A 25622-nucleotide genomic window follows, 5' to 3' on the forward strand; every position below is an offset into this window, starting at 1 on the left:
CAAGCATGAGACCCTAAGTTCAAACCCCAGCACTGCCAAAGAAAAAGAAAACATAAAGCAGCCAAGGCAGTCCTCCCAATTTCAGCCCCCCAAGAAGCCAGGATTCAGGAATGAACCACCAGTGCCTGCCCTTTTTTTTTTTTTTAGATAGAGTTCTCATTATGTAGCCCAGACTAGCCTGGAACTCTTTATCCTCCTGCTTCAGCCTCCTGAGTACTGGGATTGCAGGTGTTATACTTTGCAGGAGATTTATCTTGACCACTCAATTCCCATAAACCCTTTTGAAATACCTTCCAGCCTCTAGAAAGACCACCCAGAACTCTACCAGGATATGATCTCTCCTGAGACCAGTTGGGATTTATTTTATCTCTGTGACAGGACTTTGGGAAATAGTACTCAGCAGTTCTCCTTTGACACCAAACATTCTATCGTGTACCATCATTTGGTTGTTTATACTTCTCTGAAGGGAGGCAGCTGTGTCATTGCATTCTTCGTGGTGTCCATGCTAGGTACTCTGTCAGAATATGTTGCATGAACATGAGTAGTGGTGAGTAGAGGGAAAGCAGGGCTCAGCTCTTGGTGTACATGTAGAAGGATCTTCAGTTCACATTATAATGGGATATGCATCCATAGGAGGGGCCTGGAATGGTTCCCAGCGTGAGGGGAAGAGTGAGGGGGCTGGAGACAGGACTGTTGGAATGTTGAGAAATAGTCTTTGGATGGGAGTTTATAATTAGTATGGGATGGTCGAGGGTGAGTTAAACTTTATGCAAATGTTTCATCTGATCCAGCATGGTGTTTGCTTGTTCTTACTCAAAATTTTAAGAGCTGGAGATAAACATCTGGAATATACCTGGATTTTGGTGGGATTGGGTGGGGCTCTAGGTTAGCTAGCAAAGTGTCTGGAAATGATGAGATGAGAACCTAGGGTCCTGGACATCAAGAGACTTTAAGGCCAGGATACTGCTTTGGCCCAGAAAGGGAATAAGGGGTGTGTGTGTGTGTGTGTGTGTGTGTGTGTGTGTGTGCAAGTGGGGGTGGGGACAGGGTAGTGTGGGTAGTTTGCTCCACCCTCTCTGCTCTGGGAGTTGGAATAGACTGACAGTTTCTGGAGATGGAGGAGGTAAGAATATTATGGGATACCTGGATTGAAGGATATAGGGATGGTGGAGTGTAGATGGAGAATTATGGGATATGACACTGGGTTGTGCTGGAAATATTATGGTATATACCTGGTTGACCATGGGTTTAGCGTGTGGGTGGAGTAAAATTATGGGTTATTTTTCCAGTGTTGGTGAAAGGAGAGTTAGATGTCCGTCTGTGGGGTGACAGTAAGGCTAATGATCATTAGGGAGTATCTCTTTGATTAGGGAAGGAGTGGTTATTATGGACCATAGAACTAGAAGGAGACTGAAGGCTGGAGGTGGTGATATGAGCACTTAGACCCTAGCCTGCAGGGACTGAGGGCAGCTCTAGGGGATTGGTTATTATGGGATATCAGTATAGAAAGTGGGAGACTGATTATTACGGGATGTGTGTGGGAGGAGGCCGAGTGTCCGTTGTTGTAGTGTGTGGAGTGGGGGGGAGTTTCTGACTATTATGGGATATCAAACTGGGGGTGGATGAAGAGTAGTTATTATGGGATGTCTGTGGGGGATGGGAATGAGTATTATGGGATATGAGGCTGAAGTACTGGGAGAGGTGCTTATTATGGGATGGCCATGAGGAGGGAGGGGTGAGGAGTTATTATGGGATGTTAGCATTAGGGCCAAGAGTGAAGAAGTTGGCAAGGGATGGTTATTATGGGATGTTTGAGGTGGTGATAAGGTTAGTTGCAAAAGGTTTGCAATATTGGATGTCAGCAGCCCCCAGACATACGTGTGTATGGAGTGGGGAGGCCCGGGTGTGTGTATGTGGGGTGTCCGTGTGTATTATGGGATGGCCAGGAGGTGGGCGGTTGCCCGGGTGACACGCGCGCGCGCGCTCGAAGGGGCGTGGCCATTGGTTGCCTGAGCGACGAGGGGGCGGGGGTTGCCCGGGAGACCTAGGGAGGAGGGTGGAGGTAGTGGAGGGGGGGTTGGAGTTGGTTGAGGTTATTATGGGCTGTCCGTGGGGGGGCGGGGCCTGTGCGGTGGGATTTCCCGGCCGGTGTTTCGGGCCCTTTAAGAGGCGACGCCGGAGCCGGAGCCATTTTCCCCCCTTCGGCCGCGGCGAGGAGGAGCCGGAGCGGGAGTGACACCGGGCCGGACCCTGCGCGACCTGCGGCGGCTCTGGGGTGAGGAAAGCGCGGGGCTCCCAGAGAGACGCCCCTCACAGCCCGACAAGCCCCAGAGTCATCCCTTCACCTGTCCCTTCTTCAGCCGGTCCTGGATCCGCGGACCGCCCCCTGCCCTGAGGAGCCGACCCTTCCTCTCCCTTCCCTGCAGGGTCCCGGCCTCCCCCATCCCCCTTCCTAACCTTGCCCGAGCCTTATACCTCGCGACCCCCACCTCGGGCTCGGGCTCCCACAATGCCCGGCGCTCGCCCCCTCACCCTTTGCTCACTTGCCCCCCGGGACACGTGGCCCGGCCCCCTTCCCAGTAGAAGCGCTCGGGCCCCCGGTGTCCCTGGCTGGGGACCCCTGCAGCGCCCGAGCCTCCACGCCCCCTGGTCCTCGCGGTTCCGGCTGAGAACCTGAGTTGTCCCAGAGGACAGCCTTTGGAGAGCTGCCCTGTCTGGGGACTGGCCCCTCCCCAGGCGCAGGGAGGCGCCCCCCCCACTCCCAAGTGACCTTGTGTCCCCGAACTCCTCGCCTCCTGCCACCTCCCCCGGCCACCCTTCCCCCGCGCCTCGGCCACTCGGACCCCTTTCCTCGTCACACCCGGCTCGGTCCAGCCCGGCTTGTCCCCTCCCCAAGCTTGCACCAGCCTGACTTCGGGGGCGTCGCTCCCTCTCTTCGTGGGGGCTCCTGCTGGGGAGCCGGCTTCCGGGCTGCCCCCGAGGAGTGTGGAACTAAGTTCAGCCTGAGTGGTTCGGGTGCCCTGCTAGGGTGGCTGGGGTGGGGGGCGGAAAGAGCGGATGGGGGAGGGGGACAGTGCGCGTCACTGACTGTTCTCTCTCCCCCCCTCCCCCGCACAGTGACTCGGGCCTGTGTAGAGGGCCCCAGGCCGCAGGCAGGAGCAGCTGGGCCAATTCCCTGGCCGGGAGCGGAAGGGGATGGCGTCGGGCCTGGGCTCCCCGTCCCCCTGCTCAGCGGGCAGCGAGGAGGAGGATATGGATGCACTTTTGAACAACAGCCTGCCCCCACCCCACCCAGGTAACATCTTTCCCAAGGGCCCAGGGCAGGAAGGAGGCTTTGGGTCCCTGCCCAGAGAGTCCGGTGAGGCAGGGTGGTGCTGCTCGCTTGGCTATGTGCGGAGCCCGAGGTGGAGGGCATCCGAAGGGAGCGGTTCCCTTCTGCAGAGCTCTGGTGTGGGGCGGGGGTGGGGTGTGTGTGTGTGTGTGTGTGTGTGTGTGTGGTGGAAGCCATGTGCCTCCCGGGCACCGCGGACCCAGATGCAAGCGGGCTGCGCTCGTCTGTCTTGAATGCTCCGCAGTTCCCAGTTGAGGGAGCTCTCTAGTCTAGCAGTTGTGCGGGTCCTTGGAGGAATGCAGGTAGCTGGAACCTCCGGAGGCTATTTGGTGGTGGTCGAGGGGGCCTTGAAGATTTCTGTTGCAGGAGCCCAGCCTGGCATCTGTGCTAGTCCGATCAGATCCTGTGGTTGCTGCGGGAAAGGAAAGAGAGTGCTGGTTACTTGTGGGATTATATTTAGCTTCTGATCAGTTACCGGTTTTCTGTGCTGTTTTCAACTGTGAAGTTTGAATCGCGCTCCTTAGCGGATCTAGAGCGCTTTTAGCCAGGCGGATTGCTGGAATGTTTTGAGTGGGGAAGGGATCGGGTCTAGGGGAGGATGCATTTTCTAGTAAGGAGGGGCAGAAGAAGGGAGGGCACCCCTCTCCCTCTGGTGAATGGAAAGAATCCTGGCTTCTTTCCTAGAGGGTTTGGCCTCTGAGAGGTTGCTGGGGTTTGGACTGGCGGTGTGAGGTGTTTGTGTAGGTGTGTTAGGGGTTGTGCTATCTGTGTTTTGGGGTGGTTCCCTAGACTGGCCAAACTTGTATGATTATAACCACCATACCTGATTGGAGTAGCTCTGTCTGTCCTCAAATGATGGTTAATGTCATGCTTCTAAGTGGTTGTTTTTTTCTTTCCTTCTCAGAGCCCTATAGCTAAGTCACCTACTTGTTTCCTTGACCTTCTTTTTTTCCTCCAGTTTCTAGCCTTTTTTCTTTCTATGTAACATTTCTCCCATTTACTCTGCTTCAGGTTTTCTTCTCATTCTAGGGCTTTGTGGTCCTGTTTTTGTTTTTCATGGAATGTCTTTCACTTCTGCCTTCTCTGAGCTGCAGCTGGAAGTTGAGGTGGTCTGACAAATGCTTTCACATTTGGTATTTTCTAACTTAGAATTCTTAACTTCAACCTGAGGCCATTAAGAGCCCAGCCAGTCTTGTGGTTGAGTTTTCAGCTGTTGGCCTAGGCTGGAGAACTATCACTGTGAGGGGGAGGGTGGCAGATTTCTATGCCTATACCCAAGATGGGGCTACTCAAGGTGGGGCGTGAAAAGTTGTGGTAGTAAGGGCAAGGCTCACCTTCTTTTCGTCCTTTGTGTGAGGGGCATGAAAAGTAGTACTGCCCAGTCACTGTTGTTCATATCTTGGCCTTCCATTGGCTCCTTGGTCTGGGGTTGCCCTCAAATTGACTGGGAGCTGCGCAGTCTCCCATGGTGAACTCTGCCCCCAAGGTGTAGAATGACCCAGTTTTTCCACTTGCCACACCCTTCCTGCCCCTTTCCCAAATCTTCCTTTCTATCTCAGCCAGTTTGTTTCTTGCCATTTGAGCACTTTATTTGTCTGAGAAGTTTGGGGGTTGTATGGAGTGCAAGGATGTTCCTTTCGCCTTCATGGACTTGTCCTTGGCTCCATGTTTAGTTTTTATGGAGGCAAAGAGGAAGAATGGAGATGTAGCTGGTTGGGAGGTGACATGGGGATTACTGGGGAGAAGCCCTTAAGAAAATATTCTTTCTGGTGAGATGCAGGCTGGTGTTCCATTCCCTAGGGAATGGGAGGAGCTTTCTAGCTCCTGGCCTGATCTTAGGCTGAGTGAGAAGGGGAGGCTGATGGGGCTTTGTCCAGCCTAATGTCTCAGGTTCCCTAGGATCTGTCTAGCTCAGGAATGGTGGAGGCAGAGGCATTTTAGGGCTAGTTCTTGGGGTCATGAACTAAGAGAATGTGTAGAATTGAAGGGAACATACACTGTTGGCAGTCATTATCTAGGTTCCACTACTTTTTGGTGTGCACCTGATCCCCATATGTTGGATAAGACATGGTGGGGATGATAAAACTGAGCTTTGAGACTTCTTTTGGGTTCCCATTTCTCAAGCTTTATCTGTAACTTGGGAAGAAGGTTCTATGCTCTGACCACAGCTCCTGAGCCTTTGTTAAGTCTTGGTTCTGGTGATTTGAAAAAAATAATTAAGATTGAGGAGTGACCTAGTCTCTTTCACAGTATTCTTCTTCATGTTTGTCTTGGTTTCCTTGCCTAGGGGGACATTAGGGTGACCTTGTGAACAGTTTCATTACAGAGTAAGTGTTAGAGATCAGTGACACTTGAACCTGGGGCCAGGTAATAATTTGGGAAGACTTCTGTGAGGGTAAGCTTTCCCCAGCTACCTCTGTCAACCCCACCCCCTCCCTGCCACTTCCTGTCTGTCCTATGTTGGCAGCTGGGTGCCTGGGCTGGCTTCTGTGGTCAGGAGCCATTTTCCCTCTCCTCAGTGGGTGAGGCACTCCCTTCTTTCCACTCCCTTCTCTACTCCCCCCCACCTTGGGCGGGGGTGGTTTGGGAAGAGGGAGAAAGATGAGGGAGGAGGGAACTGGGAGCTGGTGTGAATGTCTGTTACAAAGGAAGCTGCCTCCTGGCCTTCTCCTCCCCCTCATGCCCCTTCCCACCTATCCCTGCCCAGGAGCTCCACTGTTACCCAGGCTTTGTGTGTGCTTCCAGCCAGGGAGGAGGTGGAGCCAGATGGGAGGAGGATTGGGAGGGGGAGATGGTGACAGCTGGGCTGATTTGGGCCCCTGGGGAGAAGAGGCTGCTGACCCAGGAGAAGCTGGGTAGGAGCAATAGGACTGGAGATGGAGAAGGGAAATTGTGATTGGGTGTCAGGTTGGGCTGGCAACTGAACCTAAGGCTGGAGGATCCTGGTTGTTCTGAGCAGTGATGACCCCAAAGAAGTTAGAGGGGTGTGGTTTCTGGGACCCCTGAACCAAGTATTCTGGGATCTTGGGGAAGTGTGTTCTATGGTTATTGCCTTCTGAGTAAAGACCTTCCATGCTCATCCTGTGGCTTGTGGACAGCTTGCTGCCAGTTGCAGGAGGCTTCAATCTAGTTCTCTTGCTTGCTAAACTCTAGGCAGCTTGATTCAGCTGCACCGGTGAACATCTAGAGGGCTGCTGAAGGAGTGGGGAAAAGAGGCAGCAGCCTGGACAGCTGCCCGAGGTGGGCCTGGTCTGGCCTGGCAGGCCTATTTCGGGTATATACAGCTCTCTCTTTGTCTGTTTTTGTCCTGGGTATCAGCTTCCTTCTCTGGAGAGTATAGCAGTTCTCTTCAGAGGAATCTGGGACAAGAGGTGGGAATACAATTTAAACCCCTGGATTAGGCCCTACCCTTTTGCTATTGGTCTTTTCTCTGACTATGACTTTGCCATGTATATGTAGAAAACGAAGAGGACCCGGAAGAGGATTTGTCAGAAGCAGAGACTCCAAAGCTCAAGAAGAAGAAAAAGCCTAAGAAACCTCGGGACCCTAAAATCCCTAAGAGCAAGCGCCAAAAAAAGGAGGTGAGTGGGTGACTGAATGTGATGAGGGATGAGAGGAAGATGGGAGGCACTCCAAGAAGGGTTGCAGGGCTGAAGGTGTTTGTTTCTTCTTCTGGTGCCATGGGCCTAGTCCTGGGGATGAGCCTCAGGGCTGTCCTGAGGTCAGCATGTGTGTAGCATGTGTGTGTCTGTCTCGCTCTCCCCCTTCCCTGCTCCAGCGTTTGCTCTTATGCCGGCAGCTGGGGGACAGCTCTGGGGAGGGACCAGAGTTTGTGGAGGAGGAGGAAGAGGTGGCTCTGCGTTCAGACAGTGAGGGCAGCGACTATACCCCTGGCAAGAAGAAGAAGAAGAAGCTTGGACCTAAGAAAGAGAAGAAGAGCAAATCCAAGCGGAAGGAGGAAGAGGAGGAGGATGATGATGACGATGATTCAAAGGTGCCTCGTCCTTCATCCTCTTCTTCATCCTGTTAACCCCTGTCCTTGGTTTCCCAGATATTCTACTGCCCTTCAGAAGATGTCTCCACCTATTACTAATGATTTCCTCTTAGTTCTCTCATTCCCTGCTTTTGCAAGCTATACTTTTAACTCAGACTCCCTTAGCACGTCTGGGCACTAGGTGGCATGTCCTTGACCATGCTTTCTGTGTAGGAGCCTAAATCATCTGCTCAACTTCTGGAAGACTGGGGCATGGAAGACATTGACCATGTGTTCTCAGAGGAGGACTACCGAACCCTCACCAACTACAAGGCCTTCAGCCAGTTTGTCCGGTAAACCAGGAGGGTCTCAGAGATGGGAGAGAAGAGTCCTTCTATGATGTCTTGCTGCTTTTTCCTCCCTCTTATTCTTAAATCTTTCTTCTTCTCTACTAGACCCCTCATTGCTGCCAAAAACCCCAAGATTGCTGTCTCTAAGATGATGATGGTTTTGGGTGCAAAGTGGAGGGAATTCAGTACCAACAACCCCTTCAAAGGCAGCTCTGGGGCTTCAGTGGCAGCAGCAGCGGCGGCAGCAGTGGCTGTGGTGGAGAGCATGGTGACAGCCACTGAGGTTGCACCACCACCTCCTCCTGTGGAGGTGCCTATCCGCAAGGCCAAGACCAAGGAGGGCAAAGGTGAGAATGGGGTTCAGTGGAAGAGGTATTAGGGTGGGCCTAGGAGTCTAAGGACAGAGAGCATAGGAATGCTTTTGTGCCAATCCTAGTAGGAGACCAGAGGAAGGAGTGGGTCTTGGATTTAGGAGGGAGGTTTGGGAGGCTAGACATGGTGAAGCAAGCTTAGGTGAAGATTTTATTTTCTCTGTCAGTTGCCCTGTGATAAATATTTGGATGTATCCTGATTTTAGGTCCCAATGCTCGGAGGAAGCCCAAGGGCAGCCCTCGTGTACCTGATGCCAAGAAGCCTAAACCCAAGAAAGTAGCACCCCTGAAAATCAAGCTGGGAGGTTTTGGTTCCAAGCGTAAGAGATCCTCGGTGAGACCCTGGCCCATACCTTTGGGGAGGAGGGAACTGTGTGTAATAGAAAGAATGTTACCACTTGTCAGGCACATAGGAACACCAGCAATTGGCCTTAGGCAGGTGTGTGGTCCTTTGTAGTTCTAGCTGGGGTCCCAGGACCCCTGGTGAGGGAGCAACCCCCTCTCTTCACTACTCTCCTTCTCCTGGGCTTGAACTTTTAATCTTATTCCTTTTCATTCTGCCAGAGTGAGGATGACGACTTAGATGTGGAATCTGACTTGGATGATGCCAGTATCAATAGCTATTCTGTTTCTGATGGTTCCACCAGCCGCAGTAGTCGAAGCCGCAAGAAACTCCGAACCACTAAAAAGAAAAAGAAAGGTGTGTTTCTTTTCCGTGTCTGTGTGTAATGGGATAAGGTGGGAATGGCTGGGGAAGAATCTCCCTTAGGAGATAGGGGTTGGGGGGAGGTGGTTTTTTTCTAATAACTGGGCTTTCCCTCTTCCTTGCCCAGGCGAGGAGGAGGTGACTGCTGTGGATGGTTATGAGACAGACCACCAGGACTATTGCGAGGTGTGCCAGCAAGGCGGTGAGATCATCCTGTGTGATACCTGTCCCCGAGCCTACCACATGGTGTGCCTGGATCCGGACATGGAGAAGGCCCCCGAGGGCAAGTGGAGCTGCCCACACTGTGTGAGTACCTGGCCACTGTGGCCCCTGGGCACCCGCAAGAGAAAGGGTGGGACTGTAAAGCTCCTTTGGGCCTGAGTGGAAACAGAAATGGTGGTACTGCTGGTTGTGAGCTTTGGGAAGCAGCCAAAGGAGCAATGGGCAAGATGCTGGTTTGGGATGGCGGTGGGGTGGGGTGGTAATAATCTGAATCTCTGGTCTTTTCCTGCAGGAGAAGGAAGGCATCCAGTGGGAGGCAAAAGAGGACAATTCAGAGGGCGAGGAGATCCTGGAGGAGGTTGGGGGAGACCCTGAAGAGGAGGATGACCACCATATGGAATTCTGTCGTGTCTGCAAGGATGGGGGAGAGCTGCTGTGCTGTGACACCTGTCCCTCTTCCTACCATATCCACTGCCTGAATCCCCCACTGCCAGAGATCCCCAATGGTGAATGGCTCTGTCCCCGTTGTACGGTGAGCAGCTTTTCTTCAGCCAGGAGGGTGCAAGACGTGGGAAGTGTCGCCTGGCAGAAGGGTTTCCCTCGCAATGCCTAAATATTGTGAGACTGAGGTGCAGCAGAGGTCATCGGACAGCTCTGAGACAGCTGTTTGCTGTCTTCATGAACTCTTGGGGCACCGTTTTCGTGGGAAAACAGAATTAACTTTGAACAGAGGAGTTGCTGTCTTGCCAGCCCTTTTTTTTTTTTTTTCCCAGTGGAACTGGGGTTTGAACCCAAGGTTTTGTGCTTGCAAAGCAAGTGCGCCATTACTTGAATCATACTTCCAGTCCATTTTGCTCTAGTTGTTTTGGAAATGGGGGGGCGGGTCTCGCGATGTATTTGTTAGGGCTGGCCTCAAACTGTGATCCTCCCAATCTCAGCCTCCGAAGTAGCTAGGGTTATAGGCATGAGCCACCGGCACTTAGTTTTGTCAGCCATCTTAAGAGAGATGAAGTAGTGTTCTAATATAGAGTGTCTTTTCCTGTCCTGATGCCCTGCGTCAGGTTCTTGGTAGCTTAGAGTGTTTAATATGGCCACTTACTTTTTAGACTGCTTAAGAGATGCTGGGCTATAGGTCTGTCAGTTTTTTATGTCCACTTATTTTAGGTTACTGTCTAGGTACTGGGTCTGTTAGGCATGAAGGAGTGTGATGGTATCGTACAAACCCCAAATGAGAAAATTCTAATGTTTTTTCTCTAAGAAGGTCCTCAGATTAGATTTTGCTTGATTTTAATGATCCTTTGACAAAATTGAGGTTGTGGGCTGTACTATTTTCTCCCCATGGTTTAAAACTGTGGTTAAGTTATCCTCTTTTTTTTTTTTCCTTAGTGTCCGGCTCTAAAAGGTAAAGTGCAGAAGATCCTGATCTGGAAATGGGGTCAGCCACCGTCTCCCACACCAGTGCCTCGGCCTCCAGATGCTGATCCCAACACTCCCTCCCCCAAGCCCTTGGAGGGGCGGCCAGAGCGGCAGTTTTTTGTGAAATGGCAAGGCATGTCTTATTGGCACTGCTCCTGGGTGTCAGAACTGCAGGTGAGCCTGGGACAGGCTGGAGATGTGGGGCAGCACTGAAGAAAACAGCCTTGTGGCAGAGTGGACAAAGCTCCTTTCTCTGACTTACTTTCTCTTCCTGTTCCCAGTTGGAACTGCACTGTCAAGTGATGTTCCGAAATTATCAGCGGAAGAATGATATGGATGAGCCACCTTCTGGTGACTTTGGTGGTGATGAAGAGAAGAGCCGAAAGCGAAAGAACAAGGATCCCAAGTTTGCAGAGATGGAGGAACGCTTTTATCGTTATGGAATAAAACCCGAGTGGATGATGATCCACCGAATTCTCAACCACAGGTACCCTTGGGGCCCACTGGAGGTAGGCATATATGTCCATGGAGACTTCTGCTAGAGGTGTTAAAAAATGGATGTTGCCAGTAACTTACTCTTGGAATTCGTTCTGTATTTTAATTAAATGACTGAATCCTGGAATTTGAGCCATAGGAGAGTATAGATTAGAGATAATTTTTGATCCAAAGATAGGCATAATAGAGGCCCTGTGGGATCTGTGGCATATTTAGAGTAGTGTGAAACATATGTCAGTTTTTGAGAGCAAGGCTGATTTGGGAGGCAAGGAGAGTTGCCTCTGGCTCTGAGGGTTTTCTCTCCTGACCTTGTAGTGTGGATAAGAAGGGCCATGTCCACTACTTGATCAAGTGGCGGGACTTACCCTATGACCAGGCATCTTGGGAGAGTGAGGATGTGGAGATACAGGACTATGACCTGTTTAAGCAGAGCTACTGGAATCACAGGTGAGTGATTTGAGGAGAGGAGTATAGTTGTTTCTTTTTGAAAAGGACTCTGTGCAGCTGTAGGATGTCTTCTTCCTTCCTTAGGGAGCTGATGAGGGGTGAGGAAGGAAGACCAGGCAAGAAGCTCAAGAAGGTGAAGCTGAGGAAACTGGAGAGGCCTCCTGAGACTCCAACGGTTGATGTGAGTTGGGACAGAAGAGGACGGCACAGTTTGTTGACTAGGGTGGTCTATAGCTTGTCTGTCCCAGTCTGATGATGGTGTTGCAAGTAACCACCTGCACATAATGTTATAGTTCAGAATGCATTAAGAAGTCCACTTACCCACATCTCTCTAAGTCAGATACCACTACAGTTACTTTCTCTTTCTACCATTAGCAAAAAGCAGTTGTATGATTATCTAGGGAGGAGTCACATAATCAAACTTTTTGAAACTTGCATCTTTGCCCCTTAATTCTCGTCTCAATTCCTCTGGGTTTTGTTTATATAGTATAATATTGAAGGCAGGTAAGGTTAAAAAAAATGAATCTAGAAGGGACATGATTATTCACTTGGTAGATCTTGATCAGTAAAATTATTGTTAGGGAGTTTTGATGTGGGTTTTTTTTGTTTGTTTGTTTTTTCAGTGATCAATGTAGGACTGAGATCAGGGCAGCTTGGCAAGTTAGTTGCCTTGCTTTTTGTAGGATCCTAAACTGTACACAAATGCAATAACCCTCCTTTTTGTGTGCATTTTTATTGTTTTTTTGAGATAGGGCCTTGCTTTGTAGCCCAGGCTGGTCTGGAATTCAGGATCTTTCTGCTCAGCCTCCTAAGTGTTGGGATTATAGGTGTGTACCACCATGCCCAGCTTTCCCAATTTTTTGTAGCTCTCTCTGGGACATTTGAGGAGGAAGCAGCTACTGTCAAATTTGGAAAAAGGGAATTCCTTGCCAGTTCTTGACTTCTCTATTTCATTCTTCAGCCAACAGTGAAGTATGAGCGACAGCCAGAGTACCTGGATGCCACAGGTGGAACCCTACACCCTTACCAAATGGAGGGCTTGAACTGGTTGCGCTTCTCCTGGGCTCAGGGCACAGACACCATCTTGGCTGATGAGATGGGCCTTGGAAAAACTGTACAGACAGCAGTCTTTCTCTATTCTCTCTACAAGGAGGTGAGGACAGCAGGAGCTGTTTGTTTTTTGTGTGGGTACTTTGTACTTGTGGTTTTTTTTTGTACTATGAGGAAAGAGGAAAGGGAGGAAAGAAATTGGCCTCTGACCCAGATGAACACTACTGAGGGATAGAAAGATAGACAAAGGCTCATAGAGGAAGATTCGGTGGGGTGGAGCCATGGTAGAATTAGCAATGGGTTCATGATCCACAGTCCTGGGGAAAACACATGTGTGCTGAGGTCAGCAGAATTTTGGGTTTAATTAGTAGGGAAAGGCTCTCTGTGAAGGTGGACCATGGCTTTTGAAAAGGAGTGGGTAAGACTTTTTTATAAATGAGAAGGGTGGAGGGGAGAGGCAGCAGTGAAGATGCCAGGCCTTGGCTTTGTTTGAGAAGCTGGGGGGTAGTGGGTGCTGGGGCGCATTGTGATGGGACCCTTAGTCCTGATTCACCCTTTTTCTTCTTCCAAGGGTCATTCCAAAGGCCCTTTCCTAGTGAGTGCTCCTCTTTCTACCATCATCAATTGGGAGCGAGAGTTTGAAATGTGGGCTCCTGATATGTATGTGGTGACCTATGTGGGTGACAAGGACAGCCGAGCCATCATCCGGGAGAATGAGTTCTCCTTTGAAGACAATGCCATTCGTGGTGGCAAGAAGGCCTCCCGTATGAAGGTATCTCAGTGGGAGGAGGCTACCTCTAGAGAGAGAGTGGCAGTTTTGGGCTTAGTTTGCCTCCTTGTCACCTTGTTCTGGGTGAGGCAAAAGGATAACCCTGGGAGTGGGGAGTGGTGGTGCTTATACTGGAGGTGTGGGCCACTAGTGACCAGGTTGTACTCATGCAGAAAGAGGCATCTGTGAAATTCCATGTGTTGCTGACATCCTACGAGTTGATCACCATTGATATGGCCATCTTGGGTTCTATTGATTGGGCCTGCCTCATTGTGGATGAAGCCCATCGGTTGAAGAACAATCAGTCTAAGGTGAGGAGGGAGTTATAGTCCCCAGTTTAAGTCTTCTAATACCACCACCTACTTGTTAGGGGAAACCAAGGCAGAGAGAAAAGGGAAAAAAGCTCTCTGTCTCCTTCCTCAAATATGATAGCCCTTGGTGACCAGTCCTTAATTTAAAAATGATGATGGGAGTGGGGTGAGAGGCTGAACTATCTATTGAGCAATGAAGCAGAGATACACTAGTGCCCTTGTTTTTTTGAGTTTCATCTCTCTTCATCTACTTCACCAGTTCTTCCGGGTTTTGAATGGTTACTCACTACAGCACAAGCTGCTGCTGACTGGGACTCCGTTACAAAACAATCTCGAGGAATTGTTTCATCTTCTCAACTTTCTCACCCCTGAGAGGTTCCAGTAAGTGTGTGTTTATCCATAGTCAGCTCATGATTCTCCTTTTAATTCTTCATGTTGTCCAACTTCTATATCTCCTCCTTTTTTTCATTTCTCCCCCACCAACAACAACATTGTCTCTTCTCTCTGAAGCAATTTGGAAGGCTTCTTGGAGGAGTTTGCTGATATCGCCAAAGAGGATCAGATTAAAAAACTACACGATATGTTGGGGCCTCACATGTTGCGGCGGCTCAAAGCTGATGTGTTCAAGAACATGCCGTCCAAGACAGAACTGATTGTGCGTGTGGAACTGAGCCCTATGCAGAAGTGAGTTTGAAGGGGTAGAAACACTGACCCCATTTTGCAAAATGATAGACATCTGCCAGTCCACAAAGTGTGTCTCATCCTTCCCCCAACTCACCTACAAGGCATCTGGTGACAGGAGCAAGCAGGACCTAAAGAAACTTGATGCCAGGGAGCTGCAGCATCATGTAGTTCTTAGTTATACATTCCCTCATTTAGCACGATGATGGTGCTTGTTCTTAGGTTTCCTTAGCCCCAAAGTGAAATGTGTTGGAAAGAAGACCTCAGACCGTGGGGCTGGTTATTAGTCATTTAAAGGCTGTTCATTCTGACCTATTGTTCTGTCTTCTCCAAAGGAAGTACTATAAGTACATCCTCACTAGAAATTTTGAAGCACTCAATGCTCGAGGTGGTGGCAACCAGGTTTCTCTGCTAAATGTGGTGATGGATCTTAAGAAGTGCTGCAACCACCCATACCTCTTCCCTGTGGCAGCAATGGTATGTTGTGTCACCTCTTGTCCCTCTCTTGTTTGTAAATCCTCCCTGGGGCTTTCTTTCAGTATTTTTTCCTTTGCTTCTGTTCTCAGGAAGCCCCTAAGATGCCTAATGGCATGTATGATGGCAGTGCCCTAATTAGAGCCTCTGGGAAATTGTTACTGTTACAGAAGATGCTGAAGAACCTTAAAGAGGGTGGGCATCGTGTACTTATCTTCTCCCAGGTATGATGTGTGCCTGCCTAGGAGTTTTGGGAACAATAATGGACAGCCCTCAGTGACATGAGGAAAAGGATCATCACCTGACTCCTCCATAATGAAGATATTCCTTTTACAGATGACCAAGATGCTGGACTTGTTAGAAGATTTCTTGGAACACGAAGGTTATAAATATGAACGTATTGATGGTGGAATCACTGGGAACATGCGTCAAGAGGCCATTGACCGCTTCAATGGTAAGAGAAGGAGTGGTTTAGTTGTAGATGTCCCCATCCTCTTGTACCTTTGGACTGATCACTTGTTCTTACGCATCTCTGTGCAGTTCTTTTGGGTCTTCATCAATTGATATTCAGTAGGAAAGTTTTTGGAATATTCCAACTGGAAGAATGAATTGGACTATTCCTAAGAGATTTTTTTTCCCTCCCATTTGGAGCCTTTGTTCTTTCTGCTAGAAAAAAGCATTTTATCTAACCTTCCTCATTGCATCTTGAGGTTTAGAGGGATCAGATTTGTTGAAGTTCAAATACCAAGTTAGTGGCAGACTTGTCTGTTTCAGTAGACATCTTTTTTTTCTGAACTTTTTTTTTTTTTTTGCGGTACTGGGTTTTCAACTCAGGGAATATACCTTGAGCCACTCCACCAATTCATCCCCCGCCCTTTTCTTTTTGTGATGGATTTTTTTCGAGATGAGATCTTTTGAGCTATTTGTCCAGACTGGCTTTGAACCGCAGTCCTTCTAATCTCTGCCTCTTAAGTAGCTAGGATTACAGGTGTGAGCCACTGGCACCTGGCTCAGCTTTCTATTTTGAAAAAATTTTGGACTTTTTAAAAGTTAGGAAACAGTACAGAGAGTTTATGTATCTCCTTCACCCTGCTTCTTTTAATAATAACAAATTTTAAAACCACAGTATAATTACAAAACCAGGATATTTTTTTTTTTTTTTTGCAGTATTGGGGTTTGAACTCCAGGCCTACAACTTGAGCCATTCCACCAGCCCTGCTTTGTTTTGGGTTTTTTTTTCAAGATAGGTCTCACAAACTATTTGCCTGGGCTGGCTTTGAACCTTGATCCTCGTGATCTATGTCTCCTGAGTAGCTAGGATTACAGGCGTGAACCACCGGTGCCTGGCAAAACCATGAATTTAACATTGGTGTCATACTCTTAACTACAAACCTTAACTAAATGTCACCAGTGTTTCCCTTAATGTCCTGTTTTCTGTTTCAGGATCCAATCCCAGATTCCACATTGCATTTAATTACTGTGCCTCTTTCTGTCTGTGACATTTCTTCAGTTTTTTTTTTTTTTCCTGTTCTTTCATGATGAGAACTGATATTTTTGATGAGTACTGATCAATTTTTTTTTTTTGTGGTTTGAACTCAGGGCCTACACCTTGAGCTACTCCATCAGCCCTTTTTGGTGATGGGCTTTTTTTTGAGATAGGGTCTCGTGTACTGTTTGCCTGGGCTGGCTTCGAACCATGATCCTCCTGATCTCTGTCTCCTGAGTAGCTAGGATTGTAGGTCACTGGTGCCTGGCTTGATGAATTACTTTGAAATGTGTCTTTTAAGTTTGGGTTTGTCTGATGTTTCTGCTTGCTTTGATTAGACATTTTAGACACGAATACCATGGAACTGATGCTGTATCATATTGGGGGTGACATGATATAGTCATACGTTTCATTTCCTGTGATCGTTGATGACTTGGTTAAGGTGGCACCTGAGATTCTCTACTGTAAAGTTAACTTTTTCCCATTATAACTTATAAAAATATTTTGAGGGAGGTACTTGAGACTGTGCTAATATTCTGGTTGTTCTTAAATTTTCATGCCAATTTCAGTATCCCTCAGGGGATCTTGCTTACAACAGTTATTTCTGTGGTATTTGCCTAATTTGTTCTGTATTCCTGACATTCTTTCTCTGTATTACTTGGGATTTAGGAGACACTTCTAATGGTGTTTTTGGTTCTTTTCTTAGCGCCGGGTGCCCAACAGTTCTGCTTCTTGCTTTCCACTCGTGCTGGGGGCCTTGGGATCAATCTGGCCACTGCTGACACAGTTATCATATATGACTCTGACTGGAACCCTCACAACGACATTCAGGTGAGCAGAGTTAGCAGCCTGGGGAGACTCAGGCAGCCGTGTGGAATTTGTTGATGAAGAAACAATGCTTTTTTTTTTTTTTAATGTCATTTACCTTATTAGAAGCCAGAGAGTTTGGGTTAGTTATTGTCCTATTTTGGGTAACACGATTGAGGTTGGTGTTTGGGGGTAGGGGTGCAGAAGGAAGTTTCGTATGGCAGAGCTTTTATTGCATTTAACTTATGTGAGAGTCAAGGCAGGTGTGGCAGCAGGAATATGATGACTGGTCTTACTTCTTGCTCAATTCCAGGCCTTTAGCAGAGCTCACCGTATTGGGCAAAATAAGAAAGTGATGATATACCGGTTTGTGACCCGTGCATCAGTAGAAGAGCGCATCACGCAGGTGGCAAAGAAGAAAATGATGCTGACGCATCTAGTGGTGCGGCCTGGGCTGGGCTCCAAGACTGGATCTATGTCTAAACAGGAGCTTGATGATATCCTCAAATTTGGCACTGAGGAACTATTCAAGGATGAAGCCACAGATGGAGGTGAGCTAGTCAGGAGCTTGTTTTGTGGTGGGGTGTGGCCTTTCAAAGGGTGGAGAGTATCTTTGATACCAAGGGTCCTGTGAGACCTGCTTTTTCCACTGCAGTTGCTGAAGTTGACTTTGGGGTTATGGGCCCCTGATTCTTTATAGGAGGAGACAATAAAGAGGGAGAAGATAGCAGTGTTATCCATTATGATGATAAGGCCATTGAACGACTGCTGGACCGTAACCAGGATGAGACTGAAGACACCGAATTGCAAGGCATGAATGAATATCTGAGCTCATTCAAGGTGGCCCAGTATGTGGTGCGGGAAGAAGAAATGGGGGTGAGTATGGGTCCGAGGCAGTGCTGTGCCTGGTGATTGATTTGAAAGTTGAACTTAGATCAAGATAGTATTTGAGGCAAGCGGAGAACATCAGTAAGCAAATTAGCACATTGATGAATTGATACATCTCTTTCTTGAAAGCAAAGATAGGGGACTGCATTCTCATCTTCACCTTGGCTGTCAGGAAAGGTACAGGCAGATTTTACACACCCAGTGGCTATGCTGACTCTTTACCAGAGTTGCAGTGTGTCTGTTTCTCTCAGGTGGTACTGGAGTTTGAACTCAGAGCCTTGTGCCTGTTAGCAAGCGCTCTGCCACTTGAGCCACATCCAGCTCTGTTTTGTTGTTTTAGGTTATTTTTCAAATAGGGTCTTGTGTTTTTGTTCGGGCTAGCCTGGGCCTGTGATCTTCCTACCTATGCCTCCTGTGTAGTTGGGATTACAGACATGAGCCACTACACCTGGTTTCATTTTAATTTCTTTTTTCTTTTGCGGGGGGCGGTTTAAACTCGGGCTTCACAGTGGTCAGGCAAGCACTGTACTGCTTGAGCCAGTTTATAAATTTTACACATTTTTGAATGCTACTTCAAGTCTCTAGAGAAAGGCAGGAGATGAGATACCTTGTCTATAATTTATAAAAGACAGTTTTTCTCTTTTTTCTTAATCTTTTATAGTAAAAAGTAAAAAATACTAATAACAGAGATACACGGTTTGTTGTAATATTTTTTGTCCCCCAAATGATAGACAGGGGTGTAACAGTAAAAGGAAAATTTGCTTTCTTCGTTGGTCCCTTTTAAACCACGTGGTTCAAGGTTCTTTGTGTGTTGAGGGGTGCAGGGGAGTGGGGGAATATTACCAGAGTTTGAACTCAGGGCCTGACTTGCTAGGCAGGCAGTCTACCACACCCTAGTCTTGGCTCAGGATTCTTCAAATTGGTGTCGATTTCTGGTGGTTTTTGCCATCTTTTCTCATCCTCCAATGCAGAACCATCTTTCTTGCTGTGTTTTTCTGCCAATATAACTATTCTCTTTGTTCTTGAAAGTGATGTTTCTAATCACAGCTTTGTGTAACTGACTGAAAAGTGTGATGTAGGTGTATAGACCACCACCTGCTCCTCTGATGGGAGATCCCATTCTTTTCAGAAGCACGTGTTTCATAGATGTGAGTGGCTAGGACAGCACGTGCTAGGTGGATAATGTGCTAGTGACTGCACCAGTGTACAAGTTGTCCTCTGCAGCTGCTGTTTACTTCTTTGCAGATTTTTTTTAGGGAGGAGGTGCTGGGGATGGAACCCAATGCTTTATGCATACTACACAAATGTTCCATTACTAAGCTACAATGCCCAGACCCTAAGATATTTTTATATTTTTTTAATAGGTAGGACTTCACACAAGTGTAAGTGTAAAAATATCTCTGAGATAAACTTTACTATTTTGGCTGATGTTTTCAGAGGTTCTAGTCTACGTTCAGTAGGCCCTGTTGCTTTTCAACCTGTGGTAGAGAGAGCTGCTTATTTCATGGCAGCAAGGAAGCAAATAGAGAAGAAGAGGGGTGCTGGGATCCCAGTAACTTCAAGGGCACCCTCTGCCCCCAGTGTCCTAATTTTGTCTCATTGGGAAAACTCTTAAAAGGTTGCACCAGCTCCCAGTAGCACCATAGGCTGCCAAACAGGCTTTTATGGCATATGGGCCTTTGGAAGACATTCATCCAAACTGTAGCAATATGATTCAAAATTCAAAAGACAACAAACTGGTCATGGTGGTGCTTTCTGTAATCCCAGCACTTGGGAGACTGAGGGAAGAGGATTATGAGTTTGAGGCTAGCCTGGCCTTCATTTTGAATTCTAGGCCAGCCTGGGCTACAGAGTAAGTGAGACCTTGTCCCATAAAAGTTGGGCATGGTGACTCACTTCTCTATAATCCCAGCTGCTACTCCAAAGGGAGAGATTGGGGAGGGGGAGAGATAATGGTTTGAGGCTAGCCCGGGCAAAAAGTTAGCAAGACCCATGTCAATAAAGAAGCTGTGCATGATGGCACGTGCCTGTGATCCCAGCTAACCAGACAGACCTGTGCAAAAACCAGAAGATCCTAGCTGAAAGGTAAAGCAAAAAGGTCTATAGGCATGGCTCAAGTGGTACAACCCCTGCCTATCAAGCTTGAGGTCCTGAGTTCAAAACTCAGTACCACCAGAACAAAACAAAAAAACCCAAGAAAATCCTGTAATCCCAGTTACTCTCAAAGCAGGATGGGAGGAACGTGGCTCAAGGCCAGCTTATGCAAAATGTTACTGAGACCCTATTTCAAGAATAAGCTGGGCAGGGTGATGCATGCCTATAATCCTAGCTGTGTTGGAGGTGGAAGTAGGAGAGTCATGGTCCTGGGCCTACCCTGGGCACGAAGTGTGAAAGACTATCTGAAAAATAAACAGGTAAAAGGGCTGAGGGGCATGGCTCAGGTTGTAGAACACTTTCCTAGCAAGTGCAAGGCCCTGAGTTCAAACCCCAGAACTGCCAATGAAACAAAAAAATACTCAAAAGATAAAAAATAGTAATTTGCCAATCTGTATTTTTTTTTAAAGAAAATACCCAAAATCATCTATTTTTTTTTAAATTTTTGTGGCGGGATTTGGATTTGAACTCAGGGGTTCGTGCTTGCAAAGCAGGTATTCTACCACTTGAGCCACACCCCCCAAAAGTATCTCTTTTCTACCCTTGTCCTCTACCTGGTTCCTTTCCTGGACACAACTAATGTTTTCAGTTTTTGTGTATCTTTCCAAAAACATTTTTTTGGAAAAAAATTTTGCCTTAACTTCCCAAGGGATTATAAGGCATAATACCTGACCAAAAATATTTTATGTGCATACATATAAAATAGGTCCCCAAAATTAAAACTGCCTTCTGAGCATGATGTCAATGCTCAAAAAATTTAGATGTTAGATTACGTATACTCAACTGGTAAAGTCTATGCAAATATTCCCAAATCCAAAAAAAACCTCTTAAAATTATGCATACATAATTTTATTACATATTATATATGTTATATACCATATAGTATTATGTTTTATGTTATTTATATACATATACACATATGTATGTATCTATACATGTGCTCCCCATCATGGACTAAAACCTGAAACCAGGAGCCAAAATAGACCTTTCTTTTTTGTAAGTTCGTCTCAGGTGTACTGTCACTGTAAAGGGAAACTGAGTACCACACGTGTCTATCTATTCAAATATGTGAATGTATATAATCACATTTATATTATACATATACCTATATATACACATACTATATACACAATCCTTTTTTATTTTAAACACAGAAGTAATTTATACATAAGTGCTTTTGACCACTTAATATATCTTGGGAATATTGTTCAAGTCAGAAATTAAAGAGTTTCCTTCCTTTTCATTTTTGGTTATGCAGTATGTCCTTGTTGGGAAGTACAGGTTGAGTATCCTTTATTTGAACTGTTTTCAGGTTGAGTTGTTTTGGTGGTACTGGGGATTGAACTCAAGGCTTCATGCTACGAAGCAGGCCCTTAACTGTTTGATCCACACCTCCAGCCCATTTTGCTTTGGTTATTTTGGAGATGGGGTCTTGCAAGCTATTTGCCGAGGTTGGTCTCGAACCTCTATCCTCCTGATTCAGTCTCCCAAATACCTAGGATTACAGGTGTGGGCCACTGGTGCCTGGCTAGATATAGGAGTTTTGGATTTTGGAATATTTGCATAGACTTTACCAGTTGAGTATACCTTAATCCAAAACTCTGAAATCTGAAATTTTTTTAAACGAGTTTATTATCGTCACATATTTCACAGAAAAAGGAGTGCCCCAAATGGATAGGAGTGGATGAAAAACCTCCAGGTTTAGATTCTTATTTACACATGGGAGAGCTGGGCTGTCCTCACATCAGGTGAAAAGTATGGAAGGCTTCATGAATTTGTGTGTTATCCTTGCATTTCATCCTTGGGGACATGCTAGTCTCTGTACCATTCAAATTTTAGTATATGTGCTGCTGAAGCCAGCGCTGAAATCTGAAACCTTTGAGCATTGACATTGTGCTCAAAAGGCAGTTTAGATTTTCAGAGTATTCTTTGTTTGTATTTTTGCAACATTCCAGATTTCAAATGCTTAGATTAGGGATGCTTAACCTGTGCTGTAATTTACTTAATGTAATGCATTTACATTGTTTCTACTATTATGCTATTAGCAGTGGTTTAATTTTACCATGAAGGATTTAGTAGCTCTGAAGTGTCTGAAAAAAATATGTAACATTATAAGATTTTCAGAGGTGCATAAATATTTAGACATAATTTTTTTTTTCCTCTTTGCAGATAGTTGGTAAACTTAGGAAGTTTATGAAGAACAGAGGGCTTCTGGCCTGTCTATTTTATCTCTTTGAAGATCTTTTGCAGTGTTTCAGAATCCCTCTCTTCAGCTTGCTAAGGCTCTAACCTTTCTGTTCTTTTTGCTGTCTCCCAACTGGATGTGACCCAGTAGAAAGGGTTAAAGGAAGGCATTCTGTCTCTTCTTTCATGATAATAGCGCTCTCTTGTTTTTCTTTAGTTATGGCAACTGCTAACTTATATATACTTACGAGAAGCTGTGTCTTATCAATTAAATTTCTTCCAAGTTCTTAGGTCCAACCAGGTACACCAAGTGTATATGAATCCAGACATAAAAAGGAGCTAGCAGAATGGGGGACTGTGAGGACCAGGGGTAGCTGGTGGTGCTGACTTCAGCACCCCTGAGTCCTGGCCCTCCCTCTGTCCCAGGAGGAAGAGGAGGTAGAACGGGAAATCATAAAACAGGAAGAAAGTGTGGATCCTGACTACTGGGAGAAATTGCTGCGGCACCATTATGAGCAGCAGCAGGAAGACCTAGCCCGAAATCTGGGCAAAGGAAAAAGAATCCGTAAACAGGTCAACTACAATGATGGCTCACAGGAGGACCGAGGTGTGTGTGGCCGGCCCCGCCCCCCACCCATGGGCCGTTCCACTAGAGCAGTGGGCCCCGCTCATCTGCCCTCTCTCCCTCCAGATTGGCAGGACGACCAGTCCGACAACCAGTCCGATTACTCAGTGGCCTCAGAGGAAGGTGATGAAGACTTTGATGAACGTTCAGAAGGTGAGAACTGTGCCTCTCTACTAGTTTTCTAAATACTGCTTTTTTCCTACTCTTTATCAGTGTTACTCATTTATTATTTCTTCTTGCAGCTCCCCGCAGGCCCAGTCGTAAGGGCCTGCGGAATGATAAAGATAAGCCATTGCCTCCTCTGTTGGCCCGTGTTGGTGGGAATATTGAAGTAAGTGCCGGATGCGACTGTGGTGGAATGAGAGAATGAAAGATAGTGGGTCTTTGGGTGGAGGGACCTGCTCTTTCTCACCAATGTTCCTTTTGTCCTAGGTACTTGGTTTTAATGCTCGTCAGAGAAAAGCCTTTCTTAATGCAATTATGCGATATGGGATGCCACCTCAGGATGCTTTTACCACACAGTGGCTTGTGAGGGATCTTCGAGGCAAATCAGAGAAAGAATTCAAGTAAGTTGAGGGCTGGGGCGATTGATCTAGAGCCAGGGTCTCTACCACGTGGCCAGTCCACAGTCCTAGTCTAGGCTGTGCAGGGGAAGGTGCATCTTCTCTGCTAAAGATGGCAGGTAAAGCTATTAGTGATGAGAAATGTGTTCCTGGCTTCCCTGGACGAGACCCTGGGCCCTGGTCTGGGGGGACTAGCCTTTCGGTGTGATGTGTGCCTTACCTGAAGGTGGAGCCATGTTCATGGCCTACAATAAATAGTGCCTAATGGGGAAAAATCTGATGTTGGCATGGACTCAATTTAACTGTTTCTCTACTTCTTTACTTTAGGGCTTATGTCTCTCTCTTTATGCGGCATTTATGTGAGCCAGGTGCAGATGGGGCTGAGACTTTTGCTGATGGTGTCCCCCGAGAAGGACTATCTCGCCAACATGTCCTTACTAGGATCGGTGTCATGTCCTTGATTCGTAAGAAGGTGAGCCCCAAGCCTTTCCATTTTTAAAGGTTTCTAGGGAAACTGGGATGGGAGGGGAGGGCAACAGAATAGGAATTGGGTCTTCAGCTTCTTGTTTCTTACTGCAGGTTCAGGAGTTTGAACATGTTAATGGGCGCTGGAGCATGCCTGAACTGGCTGAAGTAGAGGAAAATAAGAAAATGTCCCAGCCAGGATCACCCTCTCCAAAAACTCCTACACCCTCTACTCCAGGGGACACACAGCCCAATACTCCTGCACCAGCCCCACCTGCTGGTAAGTGTGTCCATCCTGCCATTTTCTGTTCCTCCCTTGTCCTGGCCTGTACTTTGTCTGCTCCCCTGTGCTCAGCTCTTAACAGGGTAGTCTGGCAGGACACACAGCAATTTCCCTCTCAGTTTAGGAGGGCAGTCCTAAGAATAGGGCTAGCTCTTAAAGGCACGAGAGGACAATTTAGGATGAGACAAACTGGAAGGCATGACCTTCTCTCTGATCTAGGACCTTCTTCCTAATTGATCGTCTCTTATTGGTCTGCAGAGGATGGGATAAAAATAGAGGAAAATAGCCTCAAAGAAGAAGAGAACACAGAAGGTGAAAAGGAGGTGAAATCTGCCACCCCCGAGGTGGCTGTAGAGGTGAGAGATGGGGGTGACTAAAAACAAACGGCTAAGTCCACTCTTCCTTTGAGGCATTGGCTTGTCTGCTTCATCTTCTGTCTTTTGTTCCTTTGTTGAAGTGTGCACAGCCCCCTGCCTCTGCTTCAGAGGATGAAAAGGTCCTTGAACCTCCTGAGGGAGAGGAGAAAGTGGAAAAGGCAGAGGTGAAGGAGAGAACAGAGGAACCTATGGAGACAGAGGCCAAAGGTATCCACACTGGCAAGCACTCAAGATTCCTGTGTGAACTGTAGTCACTCCTGGACTTCCCCCAGGCTATACGGGTGTCAGGAGGAAGTGATACACCCTGCACCCTTGTTTCTAAACTATGCCCCACCCCCAACATCTTTGTGACTCTAATCATAGTGATTTAGATTTAGTACTGTTCCAGTTGAATAGTACTGTGGAACAGAGGAGATACCCTTCCTTTAGGAAGTTGGTTTTTTTTTTTTTTTTTTTGCAGTAGTGGGGTTTGAACTCAGAGCCTTATGCTTGATAGGCAGGTGCTATATCATTTGAGCCACACCCCCAGTCCTCTTCCTTTAGGTATATTCTCAGTGCCTTCTGTTTCCCAGGTGTTGCTGATGTGGAGAAGGTGGAGGAGAAGTCAGCAATAGATCTGACTCCTATTGTGGTAGAGGACAAAGGTTGGTGTTTGGAGAAGCTGACTTTGGTTTGGTAGGACTCTTAAAACCAGAAGCAAGGATATAATCTGCCCCTGCATCACTATCCATATCTATACCCAAGATAAGACTGCATCTGTCTCACATTTAGTTGTCAGTGGGCTGGTGGCACCTTTTTTGGGGTCTGGGAGACCCCTTTGTAGACAGAGTCGAGCTGGATGGGTATCTTGTAGCATTTAGTGCTATGGGGAAGGGCCATGGTGCTGGACTTCTGTTTGGAGCTGACATTTTTCTTCTGCATATCCTATAGAAGAGAAGAAAGAAGAAGAAGAGAAAAAGGAGGTGATGCTTCAGAATGGAGAGACTCCCAAGGAACTGAGTGATGAGAAACAGAAGAAAAATGTCAAACAGCGCTTCATGTTCAACATTGCCGATGGTGGTTTTACTGGTATGAAAATGACAACCTGTGGAAATTAGAAGGATTGAGGTGAAATTGGAGGTCTTGTCAGAGACCAGGGTAGAGAGAGAATGTGGACTGATTGTGTGCTCCTGTGGGTTTTGCATTAGAGAGCCA

General features: G+C 47.1%; 1 protein-coding gene and 1 non-coding gene across 13 annotated transcripts in view; both read left to right on the forward strand.

The window, feature by feature from the left end:
* Positions 1–2115: 2115 nt before the first annotated feature.
* Chd4 (chromodomain helicase DNA binding protein 4) overlaps positions 2116–25622 on the forward strand; it is a 30663-nt gene continuing 7156 nt past the window's right edge. For 2 of the 12 annotated variants that reach the window (XM_074076204.1, XM_020158274.2), the window contains exons 1-35: positions 2116–2275; positions 3118–3295; positions 6791–6912; positions 7110–7325; positions 7539–7657; positions 7760–8001; positions 8232–8359; positions 8590–8725; positions 8859–9037; positions 9246–9485; positions 10340–10543; positions 10651–10856; positions 11180–11311; positions 11396–11492; positions 12273–12464; positions 12933–13133; positions 13304–13441; positions 13701–13822; positions 13952–14125; positions 14458–14599; positions 14689–14820; positions 14933–15050; positions 16789–16913; positions 17203–17440; positions 17590–17765; positions 22542–22722; positions 22807–22893; positions 22983–23071; positions 23173–23306; positions 23631–23775; positions 23883–24048; positions 24310–24407; positions 24509–24635; positions 25001–25072; positions 25359–25496. In XM_074076204.1, the coding sequence (XP_073932305.1) occupies positions 3196–3295; positions 6791–6912; positions 7110–7325; positions 7539–7657; positions 7760–8001; positions 8232–8359; positions 8590–8725; positions 8859–9037; positions 9246–9485; positions 10340–10543; positions 10651–10856; positions 11180–11311; positions 11396–11492; positions 12273–12464; positions 12933–13133; positions 13304–13441; positions 13701–13822; positions 13952–14125; positions 14458–14599; positions 14689–14820; positions 14933–15050; positions 16789–16913; positions 17203–17440; positions 17590–17765; positions 22542–22722; positions 22807–22893; positions 22983–23071; positions 23173–23306; positions 23631–23775; positions 23883–24048; positions 24310–24407; positions 24509–24635; positions 25001–25072; positions 25359–25496 (5116 nt within the window). In that variant the 5' untranslated portion in view covers positions 2116–2275; positions 3118–3195. Of the gene's footprint in view, positions 2276–3117; positions 3296–6790; positions 6913–7109; positions 7326–7538; positions 7658–7759; positions 8002–8231; positions 8360–8589; positions 8726–8858; positions 9038–9245; positions 9486–10339; positions 10544–10650; positions 10857–11179; positions 11312–11395; positions 11493–12272; positions 12465–12932; positions 13134–13303; positions 13442–13700; positions 13823–13951; positions 14126–14457; positions 14600–14688; positions 14821–14932; positions 15051–16788; positions 16914–17202; positions 17441–17589; positions 17766–22541; positions 22894–22982; positions 23072–23172; positions 23307–23630; positions 23776–23882; positions 24049–24309; positions 24408–24508; positions 24636–25000; positions 25073–25358; positions 25497–25622 lie in introns of all 12 variants that reach the window. The other 10 variants (XM_074076208.1, XM_020158277.2, XM_074076206.1 and 7 more) reach the window with 7 other exon arrangements.
* Positions 24085–24225, forward strand: LOC141424549 (small Cajal body-specific RNA 11). Its single transcript, XR_012449450.1, has one exon.

Source organism: Castor canadensis, chromosome 6, assembly GCF_047511655.1.
Source record: "Castor canadensis chromosome 6, mCasCan1.hap1v2, whole genome shotgun sequence".
NCBI classification, from domain to species: domain Eukaryota; kingdom Metazoa; phylum Chordata; class Mammalia; order Rodentia; family Castoridae; genus Castor; species Castor canadensis.